The sequence below is a fragment of the Nyctereutes procyonoides genome, unplaced genomic scaffold, assembly GCF_905146905.1.
Source record: "Nyctereutes procyonoides isolate TBG_1078 unplaced genomic scaffold, NYPRO_anot_genome, whole genome shotgun sequence".
Taxonomy (NCBI): domain Eukaryota; kingdom Metazoa; phylum Chordata; class Mammalia; order Carnivora; family Canidae; genus Nyctereutes; species Nyctereutes procyonoides.
This window is the reverse complement of record NW_026575133.1, coordinates 13919673-13942153: the sequence shown is the minus strand read 5'-3', so window position 1 is coordinate 13942153 and position 22481 is coordinate 13919673. Positions and strand designations below refer to the sequence as shown.

The 22481-nt window shown below is 36.0% G+C and overlaps 1 protein-coding gene across 11 annotated transcripts in view; it reads right to left on the bottom strand.

Moving 5' to 3' along the window:
• Positions 1 to 22481, bottom strand: part of ADD3 (adducin 3) — a 117646-nt gene that overhangs the window by 28996 nt on the left and 66169 nt on the right. For 8 of the 11 annotated variants that reach the window (XM_055300098.1, XM_055300097.1, XM_055300108.1 and 5 more), the window contains one exon: positions 1505 to 1727. In XM_055300098.1, coding sequence (XP_055156073.1) covers positions 1505 to 1699 — 195 coding nt within the window. In that variant the 5' untranslated portion in view covers positions 1700 to 1727. Of the gene's footprint in view, positions 1 to 1504; positions 1728 to 18383; positions 18473 to 22175; positions 22218 to 22481 lie in introns of those variants that run through there. The other 3 variants (XM_055300105.1, XM_055300101.1, XM_055300104.1) reach the window with 3 other exon arrangements.

Here is a 22481-nt window from a genome sequence, read left to right as displayed (position 1 = left end):
TTTAAGATTTTATTTATTTATTCATGAGAGACACAGAGAGAGAGAAGCAGAGACACAGGCAGAGGGAGAAGCAGGCTCCATGCAGGGAGCCTGATATGGGACTTGATCCTGGATCCGGGGATTATGCCCTGAGTCAAAGGCAGACACTCAACTGCTGAGCCACCGAGGTATCCCTTTTTGGGAGTACTTCTGAAAGAAATCTCAATATTTAACAACTTTGAACAAAATCTGAATTTCATCTCATTCTATGTTACTATAATCATTTGGCTAATAAGTTAGTTCTTAAAAGCGGGGTGTGTTTCTTTAGAAAAGAAAATTTATTTATTTTGATCCAAATAATTAATGTGCCCTTCAAGTATTTATAAACACAGAAAATTTAGGTTTGCATAAAAGAAGGCACTGAACATTTACTCCCTCATGATGAATCCTCTGGTTAATCTCCTTTCCATTGGGAAAGGATATCTTTATGGGTTTATTTAAAGGGTAGGTTTAAAGTTAAGCTATACTTAAATTTCTCAAAGCTTGCATTGCTTTTATAACTTGTACTTGCTTTTATCTAGGTCACTGGATAGCTGAATTACTCAGAGTGGAATTCCCCTTCGGCCTTGGGCTCAACCTCTGTAATTAAATTCACAAGGGCACAACAAAAATGATTTACCAGGGCCACCTGAGGCAGTTCTATGCCTTGATGCTTATTTTAGTACTGAAGTTGGAAACCTAATATAACCCCAACATGGGCATCATGTGTCTGTGTTTGCTGAACTCTACCCTTAAGGAGTCCATGAACTTCATTATGAATAAAGTTACTAAAAAAAAAAAAAAAAAAGAATAAAGTTACTAATTCATTTTGCATCTTAAATCAAGCTATTCTCTCATTTTCCATCACTGATATGTGACCTTTGCAGTTCCACTAAGAGTTTGTAAGAAAACTCACAAATCATTTGAATATGATTTACCAAATTTGGATATTACTGTGCAGACAGAATTTTAAGCTTAAGTTTATAATCCACTTTTAATTTAGTTAGCTTTGGCATGTATGCATACATGTATGCCTGCATTACATGTATGTAACATTAGGTTACCAAATCACAGACCACCTGAAAAACCTTAAGTCTTCCTATCCCGCTCTGAGCATCAAGGTACACAAAGAAAGAAAATATGTGCTTGGTATGTACCTAACTCATTTCTTGTTTCCCAACAATTCAGTCCTTTCTTTTCTACCCAGATATTCACTCTGAATTGGGTATCCTAGCTCAGCTGGATCTTTTGTCCTTTAATGAAGCATTACCCGCAGAAATCACACAAAGAAAATTTACACCATCAAGACAGTACTAGTTTGTTATTAAAGCTTTGCAAATTAAGTATTTAAATTAGGGGCATCTAGTAGTCATTCTTCCTTCATCATCTTTCTAATGTGAGCATATTTTAAGGTACCTCCTACCTCACTCTACCAAGGTTTCCAGAGAGAAGAAAAATAAAGCCTTCTATAATTATTTCAACTCACAGGACTTTGCAAGATCTGAGTAACTCGTTTCCTCTGTTCCATCATATTGAAGTCTTGTCGTAGATCAGGAGACATGTTCCTCTCCCTAATGTATTCTGGGTCATTTTCATTGATGCGGTCGAAATACCTCTCTTTGTGAGGCATGCTAGGAGGAGGAGGAGTAGTGACCACGCCTTGGCTGGCATCTGAACTCATGCTTCAAGTCGGAGACTCCCCTTGTTATCTGCATTAATAAACACAAAGGAGGACACTCATGATAAGTTCATTATTAAACTTGGATTTTATGGAGGTCAAGTAGAACTCTTTTTTTTTCCCAGAGTATCAGTGGCAACTTTAAAAAGTAGCTTCTCAAAAATTATTAGAACGATATTTTATTATTATTATTATTTTTTAACAATATTTTATTAAAGTAAAAATATCTTATAGTCCTAAATTGGAAATTGCTATTTTCAGAGGTAATGAAAACTCTTCAATTCAGTTATAATAATGTCATTAGCTGCTAACTGAATCTTTAGAGGGAGCAACAATCAAAATCTCCAAAAGTAAACATCACATCTTTTAAAATGGCAAAATTTCCACAATCTGTGATTACTGTCACTAGAGCTTGTCTTTTCTCTCTTATGCTTTCTTATGTTAAACCAAACTTTGGCCATATTTAAAGACCACTACATTTTATAGCAAGTGTAATTTATTAACATATGAGAAAAAAAACAGCTTTAAGTTTTTCTGATGATTCAACTTCCTTGGGGGAAATATAGGAATTAACTAAGGTTGCCAGACTATGGGTAACTTCCACAGATAGTGCTTCAAATTCAAGTAAGGAACAGTATAAAACTATTCAGAAACCATGTGAACAGCTGATTCACTTAATTATCATGATAATCACACTCTTCTAGACAGATCTAGAAGGAAGAAGGTAAAAGCCACTTTCTTCTTAGGATCTGAATCTCTGATAAATACTAGAGATATCTGGTCTCATCTTTAAAACACAGGAACAACCAGGGAGACAACCAGGGAGATTACTGTATTTGTCTCTAATAATAGTCTTCTCTGATAGCATTAATCTCCACAGCTGCCTTGGTGCAACTTAGACCAAGCAAACTAACTTTAAGACATTAAAAATTCTTGCATTAGATGACATGATACTATATAAAGAAAACCCTAAAGATTCTACCAAAAAACTACCAGAACTGATAAATGAGTTCAGTAAGGTCACAGGATATAAAATCAATGTACAGAAATATGTTGCATTTCTATACACTAATCATGAAACAGCAGAAAATTAAGAAAACAATCCCATTTATAACTGCACCAAAAATAAAATGCCTAGGAACAAACTTAACAAAGGAGGTAAAACACCTTCAAAAACTGTAGAACAGGGGAGCCCGGGGGGCTCAGCAGTTTAGCGCCACCTTCAGCCCAGGGCCTGATCCCAGAGTCCTGGGATGGAGTCCCACATCAGGCTCCCTGCATGGAGCCTGCTTCTCCCTCTGCCTGTGTCTCTGCCTCTCTCTGTCTCTCTCATGAATAAATAAAATCTTAAAAAAAAAAAAACAACAAAACTGTAGAACACTAATGAAAGAAATTGAACATAAAGAAATGGAAAGACATTCCATACTCATACAATGGAAGAACAGATACTGTTAAGATACCCATACTACCTAGGGCAATCTACAGATTTAAAGCAATCTCTATCAAAACATCAACAGTGTGTTTCACAGAACTAGAACAATCTTAAAACTTGTATGGAACCACAAAAGACCCCAAAAAGCCAAAACAATGTTGAAAAAGAAAAACAGGGATGCCTGGGTGCCTTAGCAGTTGAGCATCTGCCTTCGGCACAGGGTTTGATCCCAGAGTCCTGGCATTGAGTCCCACATCAGGGTCCCTGCACAGAGCCTGCCTCTCCCTCTGCCTATGTCTCTGCCTCTCTCTCTCCCTGTCTCTCATGAATAAATAAATAAAATCTACAAAAAAGAAAGAGAAAAGAAAAAACTGGAGGTATCACAATTCCAGACTTCAGGTTACACTACAAAACTGTAATAATAAAAACTGTATGGCACTGCCACAAAAACAGACACTTAGATCAATGGAAGGCAGTAGAAAGCTCAGAAATAAACCCACAATTATATGGTCAATTAATCTTTAACAAAAGAGGCAGGAATATGCTAGCCACTGAACTTTACATTGCATGAGTTTATTTATTTCTCTTAATCCGATGAGGTAGGTGTTATCTCTGTTTTACAAACGAGGAAATAAAATCATTGAGAAGTAACTTGTCTCAGGCCAAAGAGCTATCAAGTGGTGGACTAGGGATTTAAATCTAGTTTGTAGCTGTCTAAAGCCACTGGTCTTAATCACAACCCACACCCAGAGATAAGCTAGTACTTTCTTTTCTAATGCTAATTTCAGCTATTTAGTAGCACCGATTATTTTTTTGTTTTTGAGGCTGGTAAAACCTTTCTAAACAAATACCTTCTTTCTAAACAAAGAAGTGCCAGAATTGCCTTGGTTGTAAGGAGTCATGCATCTCCACTATAGTGCTTCCCAAGGAGGGTTATTTTAAGGGAATAAACTGGTAGATTCTACTTCTTAATCCTGAACAACTAAACTAAGTATTTCTGCTTCTAGGGATATGGAAAACAACTCTGTTTCAGTGCTCTTCTCTTTAAAATTAACCAAGCCTATTTTTAAATTCAAGTATAATAACATAACAGTGTTATATTAGTTTCAGTTGTATAATATGATTCAACAATTCTACATGTTTCTTATCTTGATGAGCGCTAAGTGTCCTCTTAATCCCTTTTATCTATCTCCCCCACCCCCATCTCTCTGGCTACTAGTTTGTTCTCTACATTTAAGAGTCTTGGGGTCTTTTTTTGGGGGGAGGTCTCTTTGCTTCGTTTCTTAAATTCCACATGAGTGAAATTTTAGGTATTTGTCTTTTCCTTATTTATTTATTTATTTATTTATCTATTTATTTATTTATTTATTTATTTATTTATTCACTCTGACTTATACCCTTTAGGTCCATCCATTCTGCTGCAAATGGCAAGATTTCATTTTTTTATGCCTGAGTAATATTCCAGTGTGGTGTTATGTGTGCACGTGCATGTGTGCGCGCGCGCGCACACACACACACACACACACTCTTTATCCATTCATCTATCGATGGACACTTCTATATTTTGGCTATTGTAACTAATTTTGCAATAAACATAGGGGCGTATATAACTTTCTGAATTAATGCTTTTGTTTTATTTGGGTAAATACCCAATAGTGGAATTACTGGATCATATGGTATTCTATTTTTAATTTTTTTGAGGAACTTCCATACTGTTTTCCACAGGGGTTGCACCAGCTTCCCAACAGTACATGAGGGTTCCTTCTTCTTGGTATCCTTGCCAATACTTGTTATTTCTTGACTTTAGCCATTCTGATAGATGTAAAGTGATATTTTGTGGTTTTAATCAATCCTATTTTTTTTGTATTTTTTTTATTGGAGTTCGATTTGCCAACATATAGCATAACACCCAGTGTTCATCCCGTCAAGTGCCCCCCTCAGTGCCCATCACCCAGTCACCTCATCCCCCTGCCCACCTCCCCTTCTACTACCCCTTGTTCATTTCCCAGAATTAGGAGTCTCTCATGTTCTATCACCCTCTCTGATATTTCCCACTCATTTTCTCTCCTTTCCCCTATAATCCTTTTCACTATTTTTTATATTCCCCGAATGAATGAGACCATATGTTTGTCCTTCTCCATAATCAATCCTATTTTTAGGCTACAATATACAGTTATCCTTTCTAGTACTTCAGAGCAATATAAACCAGTGCAAACTAGCATGAACTCCACTGCGGAAAAATATGTGTCTTCTAAGAGGATTCTTTGAATTGAAAATGATGAAGGAAAACAGATCTTTTTTTTTTTTTTATAAAGTAATGTTATAAAACGTATTGTCAACACTATAGGTTTCCCTCTGGCCATGCAGCTTAGAAACAAGGTATCTGGTATAAACAAAAATTCTCATTTAAAAAATCTTATCCAAATATTTATGAAATAACCACCCAACATGTATGTTTAAAGAAATTTAGGTTGAAGGCACAAATAGATGAAATACTCTTGAATGATGGCTTTCAAACTTTTTAAAAATGGCAATCCACAATAAGAAATACATTTTATAGTGTAATCACATACAAATATATACAGATATATATGAATATATACACATATGAGATATATAACTGGCATAAATTTATGGTACTTTCCCTTACTAAGCAGTACATTCTGATATTTTGTTTTAATCTTTTTCATTAAAAAAAAATAAATACTGGTCAAATAGATTCTTGGTCTACTAATGGGTTGTGACCCACAGTGTGAAAAACACTATTCTGGAAACTCTAAGTTATGGTCAGATGGGAAACTGAAAGGAAAAGAGGTGTGTTTGTATGAGATAGAGAGGAGGGAATGAATATATGCTAGAGATGGAAGGGAATTGGAAATGCTTGTAATTTTTAAAAAAATGTTTATGGCAGGCTATAGCAGTAAGATCCTAGTGATCTGGGGGATAATTAAATTTTCCTCCATTTGGGCACTTAGAAAGTGCCATCTGTATTACTCAATGTCCATTTGTTTTCATTTTTCCTTGAGTTTTATCTAGTTCTAGTTCAATTTTCCAGATCTCTTTGCTTATGTATGTAGTCCCCATGGGCGGGGGACTCCATAAGTGGCGGATGAATTGAATTATTTTGCTACATTACAACTCCTCCTAAATCAGTCTGGTTTGTATTAGTTCTAGGCTGAGAATGGTAAAAACAATCTTATGAAAAGTTATTAAAGAAAGTCTTTTCAAACTTAATTCTTGGCAGTTTTAACAGCTTCTTCTAGAACATAAGCAAAAAGATTATTGTACTTTCAAGTACCAGGCCTATTGTTCCATATTTAAAACAAAAATCAAAGATATGCCAAGACTTCAAAGCAGCATATTTGGTTAAAACAACAACAGCAACAACAACAAATGCTAGCTTACTTTTTCTTAATGAAATTTACTGTAAAATTGTGAAGGTATTTAAAGTTTTAGAAAACAATTTGGACCCTGCACAAACTATAACAAGCCATAACCTTAGACTGACTGGTGAAGTTTTACTCATTTTAAATTCTAAGAGGAATAAACTACTTTCAACTGCTAGCCAAGATTTTATAAACAACTGACACGGAAATCAACAGATTTGGAAAATGGAACTAGGCACAGATAAAAGTCAAGAAAAAAAAGAAAGAAAAAAACCCTAAACAATGAGCACTGAATAGCAAATGTAATATAAGTAATACAAATGACACTACCTAAGTGCCCCAATGGAAGATGATTAAATTATCCCACAAGCACTAGAGTCTTATTGTTATAATGCCTATTGATTCTATTGAAAGTTCTCTTGAAACACTGCACACTAGATTCAAGGATCACATTTTATAGATAAGAGGAAACTACACTCTGAGGCACTGATTTTTCTCAAGCTACCATGCTCAAGTATTGCCATAATAATGGCACATACTAGTGCTATCATGTCATTCATAGATTGCTCCATTGTCAAAATTTACTTTTCCAATGAAATATATGGAAAAAAACAGGCCTATCACAAACATTTTATGTAGGAATTCTATAAATATCACGGACTGTGGAGAATAAACTATAAAGATGGCTTACAAATTTTAGCACATGTAAACAGACTTAATTGTATGATTGTCCCTCTAGCAATACACATAAAAGTAGATATACAAATTAGGTTTATTTCAGTGGTAATCTGCTTTACCCAAATACACAAAAAACACATTTAAGTAACTAGACTTTCAATGATTAAGAAGTATCCACTAACATATTACCAATAAGTCAAAGAAATGCCTTTCATTTAATTATTTGAAGCAAATAATGGTCCAAATCTCTTGTTTTCCAGATTAGATAATGGAAGAAGTCTTCATAAAGAGATGTGCCCAAGACCATATACCAAGTATCATCAGGGTGTTCAGGTTGTTCTAGTCCAGGGCTCTTTCTATGACACAATACTGCTTCTTCATAATTTGTTATCCTATATACTCGGTCTTTTCCATCAGTACTTAGGAAGCCAGAAATAAAGATAAGGTGTATTAGGAGCTGGGCAGATCAAGAAGTTTCACGAGGTAGGCAAAGATGAATGGTATCATAAAATATTATGGAACATTCAACATAATTTTGAGTTCCAAACAAACAGAATGAAATGCAGAGTAAAGGCCCTTACTGGCTCAAATCCCATCTGAAGAAACCATCAGATAGGCAATGACCCAGTACTTTGGAAGTTCTAACCACTAACCTAACAGATAATTACTATGCCTTAATTAGAGATTATCAAAATGACACTGATTGTGCCCTGGGTAACAATAAATTTTGTTCAAGCTTACACTTTTACCCCTAAATTAATTTAGCATCATTTTGAAAGAGTTGAGGGCCTCTATTTATAATGAAACAAATGAACTTTCAGAAAAAGATTATGTTAGTAGTATAAGAAAACTGACGTCACAGATAAGAAAACTGACGTTTAATAATATGCCTCAGATTACCAAATGTTCTTCACCAAATGTAGAATTATTCATGGTTACAGACCTTAATAGGTATGAAAGAGTTGACAAAAAAAGATGGAATGGCTCAAAAGACTGTTATTTCCTAACAGTATATACAACTATTACAACCTTAATTACAGCCTTTATTGTGGTGCCTGGAAATACATTACAGGATCACAATATTTACCACCAAAATAGAAATGGTAAGTGTTCTGAAAGAAGAAAGATTAAAAAGCCTTGTGTGGCTGTCAAATTTGTATAAATGTAACAACTTTTACATTCTGGTCTAGTGCCAGAATCTTTTCAAATGACTTCTGATGAGGATATCTTTACAATAAAATGATAAATTCTAAAGTTCAATTTAAAAGTCAGGAAACAATGACTCTACAGTTGATTAGTAAAAGATACTATTAACCTAAGCCTTAGCCCCGAAATTGAAACTTAAAGTCAAGGAAAAAACCAACAAACAATAACAAAATAAACTGGTAATGGTAACAACACCCCATCATGTTGCTAAATGTCTTCTGCCTAATGGAATTTGATAGCTGGCTCAGTATTCACTAAAAAAAAAAAAACAGGGGAACCCCGGGTGGCGCAGCGGTTTAGCGCCTGCCTTTGGCCCAGGGCGCGATCCTGGAGACCCGGGATCGAGTCCCACATCGGGCTCCAGGTGCATGGAGCCTGCTTCTCCCTCTGCATGTGTCTCTGCCTCTCTCTCTCTCTCTGTGACTATCATAAATAAATAAAAATTAAAAAAAAAAAAAAAAAACAAAACCCAAAAGACCAAAAAACAGATAAAAGAAAACTGTCATTGAAGGGCATAGTTATGAGAATGATTTTGTTTCAAAATTTGCTTTATAAAGAAAAATTATACATTGCTAATCAAGATAAAATATTTTAGCAAACATGAAAAATACATCCAGTTGTTTGTACAACTGGAACATAATAGTTACATTTTATTTTTTTTTAATTTTATTTATTTATTTACTTATTCATGAGAGGTACACACACACACAGAGAGAGAGAGAGAGAGAGAGAGAGAGAGGCAGAGACACAGGCAGAGGGAGAAACAGGCTCCATGCAGGAAGTCTGACATGGGACTCGCTCCCGGGTCTCCAGAATCAGACCCTGGGCTGAAGGTGGCGCTAAACTGCTGAGCCACTCAGGCTGCCCTATAGTTGTATTTTAAATAATATAAATGAAGTACAAAAATTTTGAACAGATGCTTGCCAGGTCAAAATTCAGCAGGGTGATCCAAAGACTAAAAGTATTCACTCAGCTGTTGTACAAAGCATAAGACAGACCAAACCTCTTTGTCACTAAAGTACCAAACCTGATGAACAATATTTTATTATCAGCATTACCTGTTGCAAGGAACAGTGTGCTGGACTCCCATATTTGAAGAGCAGGGATTGGGGAGAAGAAGGGCAGTTACTTGCTTAGACATTGGCAAGACTGTAAGTAACATTTATTAGTAACTTGAAAATAAACTTTTCATTATAAAGAGATCAAATTTACAAAATACAATGGCTATGCAAGGGGCAGAGTTACAAACTTGAAGATACGTACAGAAAGTTCAGATGAAATGTATTTTCTTGAAAGTCCAAAGCCAATCATTATCTAGATTTAGCTCAAATTGTTCGCAACATGAATCATTTGGAAAAACAAATATGAAATTGATTTTTAAAGAAATAAATATATAGCCTAAAAATGGTACGTAAAACAATCAACCACAGAGAGGCAATCCCTCAAGTATCTTGCAGAATCCAAAAACAGATGGTGTTGGTGTCTTTACCTTTTCTACAAAATTTGATGAATGTTCTGTATATATTCCCACAGTCATCGTTTGTCTTCAACATGGAGCTTTTCGAAATGATTGGGAAAAAAAAACAAAAGGATTTTTTTCTTCTCCTAAGAGAAAGTTGACAGAGACTAGTGGATTGATTACTTGAATGTGCCTCTCAGACATTTAGTTTCTGTTATTGAATCCCCTGGTATCAGTGAAATTTTTAAAACTGAGATCCAGGAAACTCTCCAGAACTTGACAGCTCATGATAAATGAGAGGTTTTAAAAAGTGGAATTAGTGGAGATTGTGATTTAAAAAAAAAAAAAAAAAGATTCATTGCTCAATTTCTGGAGATACTTTAAACCTTTGGCTCTTTACTATATGGTAGTCCTTCTGGGCAAACAGTTTTTGTTTTGTTTTGTTTTTTTAAAGAAACATCAACTCTCACATACTTCATGAGCTCAAGTTTATTTGTGCAGCAGCGAGCTTGAAAAGTTTAAAGCCCCTGCTTTTGACATTTTCTTGAGAACAATGTTTGAGGTCAAATTCACTCTTACCTAATACTGTACCTCTATCTAAAAACCTCAGGAAACTTTCCAAAATGAATATCAGAGTACAAGCAATATGGAAAACTTAACTCCCCCAAATTCCAGGCTTACATCTACTCATTTCTCAAGGATTCTGAACTCAAGAAATTCTAGTTCCTCATTCTGAAAAAAATGCAAACAATCCTACAAAGTTCACTATTAAAAATGAGTGGAGTTTGCAAAATAAAACATTCACTCAAAAGTCCAATCTAAAAACAGATTTGTTACTGTTGATGACACTTCTAACGGTCTGCTCCTAATGAGGTCACTGTGACCAGAGAAACAGGAGAGAGCCTGGAAGAGCACATACACAAAAGGCAAAGTTCTTTATAGTAAAAATTGAAGGGAAAAGAAACATATAAAAAGTTAAAGAACACAGCATTTGAGTATGTCCCAAGAGTTCATTCTGATCTGCTATTTTAGGTATTACAGCTAAAGAATTTTAGTTTAAAAAAAAAAAAAGAAATTTAGGTTTTATGGTTATAACATATAAAATACAGTTGAAAAAATCAATCTAAAAGCTGTAGGTAAATCAATACATTGTGACTGCAAGAAAGTCTGATTTGAAGGAGTTCCCACCTTCAGATTTTGGCTAGTAAGGATTTCAAGATCATCACAACCCCATCTGTTTTCTTTCTATGGAAAGTCTAACAGTGAGCCATGAAAATGAAATTTATTAAGCATAGGTAATAGTACTTGAAAATCACTTTAAAAATACTTGGTCATAACCTGCCATTTTAGAAATGTGATCACTGTAATAAGTGGCAGTCCACGAAAAGAGATGTTCATCAACCTCAAAAATCTGCTTTCGTAAAAAAATCTTTTTGTGATACTAGTTTTTTCAAATGAATCATCCTTTAGATCTAAAGTTTGATTTTACATACTGTACTGGGTTGGACAATGTCCCTCAAATTCATGTCATTACTTCAAAATATGATCGTATTTGAAAATAGGGCGTTTGTTATCAAATTAAGATGAATTCCTAAGCCCAATGACTAGTGTGTCTTTATAAAGTCGAGAGATGTGGCCCCAGACACAGAGGAGACACATGGGGCAAAAAGCTATGTGATGATGGAGGCAGAGATAAAACTGATAAAACTGTTAAGCCAGCGAACACCAAGGACTGCTGGCACCAAAAGCTAGGAGAGGCATAAAACAGATTTCCCTCAGGGCCCCCAGAAGAAACCAAGCTGGCTGACACCCTGATTTTGGACTTCTGGCCTCAAGAACTATTGGAGAATAAATTTCTGTTGTTTTCAGCCACTCGTTTTGTGGTACTTTTTTAATGGTAGTTCTAGGAAACAAATATGCTATTCCAATGGAATTTCCATCCTGATAATACTGATTTTTACGAGGCATTTTACCATCATAACAATGTAGATAACGATGTGGACAGATGGCACACTTTTGCAGAATCAAAGTTAGCTCTTTAGAAATAACAGACATCACTGATATATGTAAGGGCAATGGAACATAGATATCTTCCACAGTGGCAGGACTTTTGCAAACTATAATTTTTGACTGAGAAACAAGGTTTCCAAGAAAAATCTCAGGAAGATACCAATATTCTTGTCACATCAAAAGCTGATCAGAAATTTCTTTGTAATACTCCATGAAGATTCACAATGAATGCTGCCCACAAATTAAAGATGAAGTTGGCTCTACTACTTCTAGCATAGCAGAAACAGTGTTAAAGCAATTATCTAACTATAAAATATTACAGTCTAATGGATTGTTTTTTCATTTAGCCAAGGATGGATCTAAAAAGTCACTTGCTCAGGTTAGCAGGTTTCTTGCCATGCATAGACACATGCAGTATTTCTGCCCATCTCCCCACATTAGGGACCACCAAACCCTAACCTGCTGTTTCAACATCATGCCACAGGCTCTGGATCCCTAGGATTATGAAAAAAGTAAAACTAGTTAAGCAGCTCAACATCAAGTTAGTTTTGCTACTGCTTTCCACTCTGTCTGACTTGCAATACTTTTATCTAATTCTTAATGATGAAACTCTGTTGGTCTCTCAGACTCTCCACTCACTATAAAGCAGCCTAAATCCCTTTGTTTCTCTGTCAGGTAACTCTAAATACTTTCAAAACTGAAAGTCTATACCTGAACCTGATACCCCAGGTCTGAGTCTTAGACCCTTTTATCAGTTTCCACGGTTTCTGGAGGTCACCTGGCTTATAAGGGATTTCTGATGCCATGCAGAGCTAGCTCCCTGGTACTCGGTCCCCATCTTGCCTTCTCCAATCACTGAAATACCCTGTCTTATGGTCTGCCCATGTCTCAGCGTTAGACACCTACTGTTGAACTTCCCTCTTACCGACAGTCCACACACCTGGCTTCTTCCCTATTGCCTGTTGCTAGGTAGGGGTCTGTCTGGTCCTCAAGGATCTGCCTATATTCCAAATCCTTGTCAGGCGTGTTCAGCCACTGCAACTCCATTCCTTAAACCATCCTTTAGCTTGTTTGTTTTTTCATTAAAGAATTGGCGCAATCTTCAGCCCGGGGCCTGATCCTGGAGACCCAGGATCCAGTCCCATGTCGGGCTCCCTGCATGGAGTTGGCTTCTCCCTCTGTGTCTCTGCCTCTCTCTCTCTGTGTGTCTCTCTCATGAATAAATAAAATCTTAAAAAAAAAAAAAAAGAAATTACATCAGAATTTTTAAAAATGCAATTTTTGATGAAAATGTTTTTATGTTGAAGAAAGGGATAATAGCCAGTAGTCAACATTTTCTGACCATCTAATGTTGTCTAACATGGTTTCAAGAATATAGCATGCTTGAACTCTTTTAATCCTTTAGAAATAACCATAGAATCCTTTAGAAATAACCATTATGATACTAATTTTACAAAGAAACAGGACAGAGAAGTTGCCTATCCAAGGTCACACAGAGTAAGTGTTAGCTGAGATTTAAATTTAAGGAGACTGGCTCTAGGATTTCTGTTCTTAACCATTGTCCTATATTGTTATCTACCTTCCACCATTCCTCTTCCTAATCCCTATTGATGTTTTTAAATTTTGAGTCATTTGAATTTTATACCTGTGAAGATCCTTTAGCAAATGTTTCCGACTCCTCCCCTACCCCAGCCTCCACCTCTTAAGTGAACCAACTAAATGAACATCATCTAAGTCCCTACCTCTAATGTGAACTCTTTGGCAAAATTTTTTTTTCATAGACTAGATTTTTCTTACAATGAAATTTACTTGAACATTAAAACGTGATATAGGATCTGACACTCGGGGATTATTAAGTCAATAATAAACAAGCAAAATTTCCTGGTCATTCAGCAAATTTAATCTTCTACCAAGTGTAATTTACAAGTTGTAGTTTACTACAACTATAATAGTAAGCTTTAGGAAGAAGTGGTACTGGTGGGTGGGTTCTTTGAAACCTAGTATCTAGATTATATATGCCCCACTGTTTCATCTAGAACTGTGTTGGTCATTTATTATTATTTAAAGAGGTCTAGGCTCTGACCACGTATAAAGTAAAATTTAGCCTTGAAAAGTAGGCTTAGTTGATATGAATAAGAACCTTGAAAATGTATGCATAAATTTTGATATTTTATGATAATTTATATGAGAAAGGAGATTGATTTTTTTTAAGATTTTATTTATTTATTCATATGAGAGAGAGTAAGGCAGAGACCTAGGCAGAGGGAGAAGCAGGCTCCCTGCAGGAAGCCCGGGGTGGGACTCGATCCCAGGACCCCAGGATCACACCCTGATCCAAAGGCAGACACTCAGCCACTGAGCCACCCATGTACTCTGAGATTGAGATTCTTTTCTGACATGGAAACAATGAGGAGACAGAAGATGATGGGAAGACAGAGACAACAATTTAAGTCTCTAAATCACAGCTGAAACTTGAAGTCTTAATAAAAAGAAAATCTGAAAGATGACTAAAAACGTCTAATGTCAAAATCAGGGAAAAAGAGAAAGCATCATTTAATTCACGGAAGAAAGTTTAACAAAGACATCAGAAGTAAAGTACAGATTTTAAAAGGATGAAGAATACCTTTGTAAGGATAACAACAGAGACAAAACACATAGGTCCCAAAAAGAATGTGTCCTTCAATTTATTTTGAGACTTTTCACATTAACTAGAGTAGAATAGGATACAGAGAAAGTAGATCATATGATCTGCCAAATATAAGAAAAGATTTAAAATATAAACTGCATTTAAAAAATTCCTCTAAAGATTTCTGGCAATAACTAATTTTAGAAGCTACTACATATTATGTAGTAAATGCTAATTTTTATGAAAAAAATCACCTAATATCTGAAGCTCCAAATTCTTGATTTTAGGTAGGTTATAGGTATGCATTCAGTGTTAACAATAGACAAAACAATTTTTTTGTGTGTATTTTCATAAGAATTTAGAACCATTTAGGAAGCCTGGGTGGCTCCGTCGGCTAAGCATCTGCCTTCAGCTCAGGTCATGATCCCAGGGTTCTCGGATCAAGTCCTGCATTGGGCTCTCTGCTCCGTGCGGAGCCTGCTTCTCCCTATGCCTCTATCTCTGCTGGTCTTTCTCTCTCTCTCTTCCTCCCCCCCCCCTCGGTCTCTCATGAATAAATAAAATCTTTTTTTAAAAAGAATTTTGAACCATTTAACTATTTTTTGAAATAATGAGATTGCTGCTCTTTCAAGCTTTAATGGTAATTCACCAGAGAGAATAAACTTTATGACTCAGCTTTTTGTATCCACTCATACATGCCTGAAGGGTCCACTTAAATTGCTTGCTATATTTTAAATTCAGGCTTGGAGTAGGATTCTTGTTTTGTGAGGCTCACAAAGACTAGACTCACAGCTTAGTTCTATAGTGCCTATTTAGCTGGATTTAAAGCCTACATCAAGTACTTTATTGTCAAATAAAAAGCAATCTTCATGGAGCTCAGGAACTTAAGTAGCTCTCCAGAATTTGTTAAATATTTTGTTTCTACTTTTGATCTCTATTGTCAAGAAAGAGTTCTATTGAGTTGTAAAGTGCCAGAAAGTGTTATTTTAAACATCTAAAAGGTAGTATGGACACTACAACTCTTGAGGTTCATGGTTAAACTGAGAAGCACAAAGATATTCACTATAATTTTCCAAAAACATAATTTTCTTAGTCCTTCCCTCAAGGAAAGAAAAAAGCAACTTGGAGTCCTACCTTTAAAAAAATATAGGAATCAGCCTGGGGGTTTCCAAAATTCAGGCTCTGAAAACAGAATGGAAGAGACTTCCAAGTTTATCCCTCACAGACTCAGAGGAAAATGATGACTGTCCCAAACAAAAGCCATTTCCTTGATTGATGCTTTGCTCACCTTATTTCTCATATACTTAAACTGTTTTCCCTCTCATCTCCATTCATCCAAATCTTAATCCATACTTCAAGGTCTTATTCAAAAGCCAACTCCTTCCATAATGGCTTCCAGAATCTCCTCCATCAGAATTAGCTCCACCCTTCTCCCCACCCCCCTCTCCCCCTAAACAACCAGTATTGTTCCCAAAACACTTTTTCAAAGTCTGTCTTGCCTTTAAATTATTTGAGGTCTATATGCCCCAGTAATTGGGTCAAATCTTTTTCCTTTCTTTACTGTCCACTTACAGTTATGCAATAAGGATTTATTAAACTGAGGTGAGTAGGGCTATTGAATCATAATATCCCATTCTCTACTTGTCTTAAAATAAACCAGTGTGGAGAATTTAGAGCAACCCTTGAAAACTGAGCTAATAATAATGGTTTGTTCAGAATGGCCAGGTATCCAAGATGGTTGAGGTAATGAATTTCACCGGCATATAAAATAAATGTCAAGCTGACTAAAAAGTAATCACAAAAAAGAGTGAAGGTATAAAAGGAACAATTTTTTAAAAATCTATACTTTTGGGTTTTGAGAGTAGGTACAAAAATGTCATTTTAAAATTAAAAAAATAACCTTACTTATCCAATCAAACAGCAAATACTAATTCAGCTGGTTGGTAAAGTCTATAAAAGAAATATAAAACACAGGTCTAGGTCCTGTCTTTAAAGAGTTTTCAATTTAATCACAGAACTAATACATGACTACTACGTGGAAAGGTAGCAAACAACAAAAACCAGGTAACTGCCAATTGAAAAATAAAATATCCAAAAGTTGTTGAGAATGGCTGTTAAACAGAATTTTGGGTTAAGACAGTAAAGGAAGCCTAAATGAAAGTAAGGTCGGATTTGCTTCATGTGTAAAATGAGGTGTTTTGATCACAGGACCTCTAGGTTTACCTTCCAGCTCTGAAGTTTTATTATACTTTTATCACATGATTATAGTGGTGACTTGATATTAACTGACCATCCCCTGAATGGAGTTTTCTTCTTCCTAATCATTAAAGAAATAAATAGCCTTGTAAAAGTAGGCAGCCCTCAAATAAGGATTATTATTTTAAATACAAATATCCAAAATTGAATGGGATATATCTCATAAGAGCATTTGATATTTTCTAAGAGAACCGGAGTTTGAGGCTTTTTTTCTCTGTTCCAGCTTCTTGGTGTAGCTTCCAGAACTCAAAACAGGCCTTTAAGTGGACATTTTTTAGTATCTGAAAGATGTATTTGAAACCATTTAATTTATTCTTGTCTCTCTGCACAAGATGCGAGTAAACCTGCAAAAAGTTCATCATGTTATTAACACATTTTTTTCTTCTTTGTTCTTTTTAATTGTCATGATATTTATGCCCAGCAGTTACTGATGGCCAAATGTATTCTCAAGCCTGGCCAAAGATTTTTTTTTTTAGGGTAACACTCAAAACAAAGCAAATATTGGCTTGGTTATGACACTTGTTGTTCTAATACATTAATAGCCTATTGTTCACTGTGGTTGTCTCAACAAGATAATACATTGAAAAACAGCGTTTCCTGATAGGAAGTGAATTCCCACTGTGTGTCACAGGAGTCCAGCCAAAAGCTGGGCTCCAAAGAAGAAACATCAGTTCCTTCTAGGATTGCATAACGAAGCAAAGTAATGATTAGACTTTTTTTTCTCTCTTTACACACACACACACACACACACACACACACAAAATAGCTTTCTGCTTCAGCTCAAACTATAATCTATTAGACTGATTCTGCTATCATAGGATTGTTTTTCTAAAATGACTGCAAATGTTTTAGACAAAGCTGTTCAACATCCTGTAGACAGCAGTATCCTGTATATTTCTAACTATAGAGAATTTCCTTAGTCGTAAATGTCACAATGGATGGAGTAACTTGACAAAGGAGATACCAGGATGTGACATCAAAACATAGTGTGACCATTCTCAAAGATTAGGGTCAGACAGGCAACAGATTAAGTCATAATATATGAGGTACAATAATTGTAACAGATTTTTATTAACGAGGCAAAAATTAAGGCTCAATTAGTCTAACCACCACGACTATTTTATTTAGAATCTGATTAGTGCGACATTGATGTCACTAGCAGATCCACACACATAAATAAGACTGGACCTCCACAGTAATTGACGCTGTCCTAACAACACAATTAAAACCTTTTTAAATATACCTTGTTTTTATCTATTTTCACAAACTCAAAATTTGAAGAACTTTTCTGCCCAGTTCCTCTTACCAGTGGATATTAGAAAATTCCAACAATGGAAGAAATAAGAATTATTTTGATAGATTCCAGTGAGACGGTCTCTGTCATTTAGATACTCACCCTGCTTAATGCTGTGCTTGGTTCCTAGATGGTCCTCAATACATTTTGCTAAACTGAATCATATCTCAACCAACTGATACAAAAATTAACACAGAAAACAGGTCGTAATAATGCAGCATTGCTTTGATAATAAATTACATTTTAGGTTTTAGAGAAGATATACTTATTCAAGGTATATCAAGTTTTCTAACAAGAAGCTAGGCTAAACCAGCAGATGAACACACAGAGACTCCCCTACCTCCAGGCTGAGAAAGTATCTTTTTATCTTCTTGTTATTATACAAATCGAACAATGAAGTGCTTTACCATTTTGCTTTCAGGACAGCTGTCCTTTGACAGAACTGCAAAAAAAATCTGGGAAACAGGAGATCCTAAACATCTTATGTGTGATGCAGCAAAAATTCCTGCTTCTGTTACTTTATAACTTTACTGTGTAACTTGATAACTTTGCTGGCAGGATAATAGTGTATAGTTCACCTCTAAGCTGCTTCCTCAGCACCAAATCAGACAACTTTAGCTATGTCAAGCAATATCAGTTTTAGCATTCAATGAAACAAGGAGATGGATTAGAGGACTAGAATATGAAAACAATTTAAACAAGGGGGCTGATGCCAAGTTTCAAAGCCCTGAGGATTAGCCTTGAATGGCTGGATTCATCGAAAATTACAAGGATCCATTTTAAAAACAAACTTCACCTCACTCAGAATCTTCTCAAGTATTCAAGCTTGATAAAAGGATCTGCTTTTTTTCTGGAATGGGTTGCATACTTTTGAAACAGACTTTTTAGAAAAGGAGAGTTTATATAAATTATAACATTCAACTTATCTTTTTTACATTCTTATACTTTAAAATAGATTAGCCCATATGGTAGGTCAAATAAATTACACATCACACAATATACACAAAAGATGTTTTCAATTTAAACAACAGAAACTTAATATAAATTGGGTTATATAGCTTAAATCAATACTCCTACAAAAATACAGGTAAATACTACAGTTGGAACGGGTATTAAAACTCCTCTATTTTAACCTCTCATTTTATAGAGGGCAAAACTAAGGACTAAGGAGGCTAAGTGAATTGCCCACAATCTTACACTCAAGTTACCAGATTTTGAACCCAATTAATTTCATTAATCTGCTGAAAAATGGGCAGCCCTGGGGGCTCAGCTGTTTAGCACCGCCTTCAGCCCAGGGCGTGATCCTGGAGACCCGGGATGGAGTCCCACTTCGGGCTCCCTGCATGGAGCCTGCTTCTCCCTCTGCCTGTGTCTCTGCCTTCCTCTCTCTCTCTCTGTGTCTCTCATGAATAAATAAATATAATCTTTAAAAAAAAAAATCTGCTGAAAAATGACTTCCAGGGCAGTTCTTACCCACTCATGAATGGCTGGGACAGTGGGGCCTACCCTTGGTGTTCTAGCCAGAGAAGCATTTGGTAAGGAGTTTTTCTATTTCTGTACAGCACTATCATCATTTCAGCACTTGGGTTCTACCCCAATTAGGACGTAGGAAGACTGATTAAGTATATCTGATAAGGGAGAAAGGGAACAATTTGGAAATAATCTGGATATCTATCAATGGATGAATGAATAAATTCATTCATTCATCCATACAATGAAGTATACACCCACTAAAAAGAATGAGGTAGGGCAGCTCGGGTGGCTCAGCGGTTTAGTGCCACCTTCAGTTCAGGGTATGATCCTGGAGACCCAGGATCGAGTCTCATGTCAGGCTCCCTGCATGGAGCCTGTTTCTCCCCCTGCCTGTGTCTCTGCCTCTCTCTTTCTCTCTCTCTGTCGCTCATGAATAAATAAGATCTTTAAAAAAAAAAAAAGAGGTAGATACATAATGGTGTGCATAGTATTAATTTGGTTTAAAAAAAAAAGGTGCACTTACTCATAGAAGTTCTCTGGAAAAATAGAGAAGAAATTCCCTTCTAGGGAGTAGGGCTCAGAGATTAGAGTTGCAAAGAGACGCTGTCATACGCCTTGTACACTAGAATAAACAGGAGAGGATTTAAGGGCAGCCATATAGAGCTATATAGACCTTGGTGAAAAAAATTCACTCTATTTTCTTTATATTACATAATTATTACAAGAAAAAAATATGATGATGATCAGAGAAGGGGGGCAGAGAGAGAGGGAGAGAGAATCTTTAGCAGGCTCGATGCCCAGTGCGTGAGCCCAACATGGGGTTTGATCTCACAACCCTGAGATCATGATCCGAGCTGAAATCAAGAGGCACTTAACCTACTGAGCCCCCTAGGTGTCCAGATTATTTTTTAATAATATTTTTAAAAATAAGTAATAAGAGTATTAATGTAGGTATTAACTACTGACATTCTACAAAAGTTCTAAATAAAATTTATTCAGAAAATTTCCCAATTTCAATATTTAACAATGAAGTGGTTGGTAAGCTTTGCTCTGGAGCAACTATAAAAAAGTCTAAGTGTATTCTCCTGGAGTCAAAGGGTCAGTAGGGATCTTCTAGCTCAGTAGATTGAAACCAACATTTTAAAAATGAAACAGAACAAAAAATAGAATGTTTTCTGTGTTGTAAGGAAAAACTTACTTCAGAAATTAAGTGGTGTGTTATGTGGTTTGTGTACTGGGTCAGGATGCAAAACACAACCTGAAAATTTATTTTCTTGTTGAGGTGATGATTAGAGAATTCTATTGCTCAGAATAGAATCAAAATGTAAATTTCCAAAATTTCTGATATACACAATTTATTGAAAGTAAAGCTTTAGTTTTCACATCATTTATATGAATGATTCTGGATTACTATCCAAACATTTTTTCCCTCAATTCCAGTACATTGCCTTTAGCATTTTGGGGATGTCTTTACAAAGAGAATTAGAGTATTCTCAGCTGGAAAAGGTCTTAGAGAACTAACACAAATTCCCAAGTTTACAAGTGAAGAAACCAGTGTCCAAAGTAATAGTCTTTTAATTCCTGGCCTAGTGCTTTTATTTGATACCAAGCTTCTACCTTATTCTTACATCCTTGTGATGTTAGAAAATGGCTAAACACAGTTACTACCAAGTTTCAAAGAGGAAGCTGAAGCAAGGAAATGCTCACAAGTCTGAGTCCAAAAAGGATGACACAATGTCACCCCAGCAAACTTTACGAAAATCTGCCATTTTCAACATTCAGCTTTGATTTCAACTGAAGTGAGTGGTTCAACTTGCTTGTACTGAATGGGTGTGTCTATCCCACAAGGGTACACGATGAACATGCACAAGAGGAAGACAACAGTCAGTACAGAAAAGATCACAGAGCACAGCCTTTCTCTCAACATGCCTACTTTAGTCAAGCATAAACACTTCACAGGCATTGAAAACCTAGCTACAAATGAAGCTCCATTATGTGAGGGGGGGGGGAAAGTCAGATCCATTTGCAAAGAAAAAATTGCCAAGTGTGGACCTCATTCAATAATGCAATTCTCCTATAGTTCAACTTACCACTCACGTCACAAACTCTAGAAAGAACACAGAGGCATAGACAAGGCATGGAACAGAACTTTGGGCTGCAGCCTTCCCCAACTCTTCTGACAAATACCCAACAGCAGGAAGACAAAGCATCATTATAACAGAAATAAAGGCTCTTTAGATGCTGCCTTTTTTTAATTCAATGAACCCACTCTTACACACAAAGTTCATGCCACGATGTCTCGAAATACAGTATTACCAGATTATGCTGTTAATGGGTCCAATAAATTCAGTGCAAAACACTACTTCAAGCATTTTTATGTTAACTAATTAGCACATTTGGGAAACTACCAGTATTTTCCTTAAACAGTCATTGTCATCCCCCAAACAATTAAAAACAACAGTTCAGTAAACAGTTTTAGGAACAACAAAAAAAGCAAATAAGTGAACAGGAAAAAATTTAGTTGAGTGATAAAGCTATAGGCTCCTTCCCAAGAACACTGCACATTACTAGCAGCTAGCACAAAACTGGCCATCTATCTTATCGTGCTTCCCCCTAAGCTGTGCATTATCAGTTTTACAATAGACAAGCCATTACTTACAAAAATATTTGAAGCTGCTGTACATTTCTTAAGCTGGTTTTTGTGTGGCAATTCTGATGCAATGCCGCCCTAAAAATGAACTTTGTTTTAAACAGTGAGATATCCACACTCGGTGCGGTTAGAGCAAGGGTGGAGCCCACTGGGGGAAACAACACACCCAAGCAGACCTCAGTGACAGCAAACTGCACGTTTATACTGCCACAACATTTTTCAGGGCTTCAGAGTCAAAACTAATTGGTTAATCCTCTTCAAAGAAACGGGGGGGGGGGGGGGGGGAGACGGTGTTCATGTTTGTAGATCTGCTTT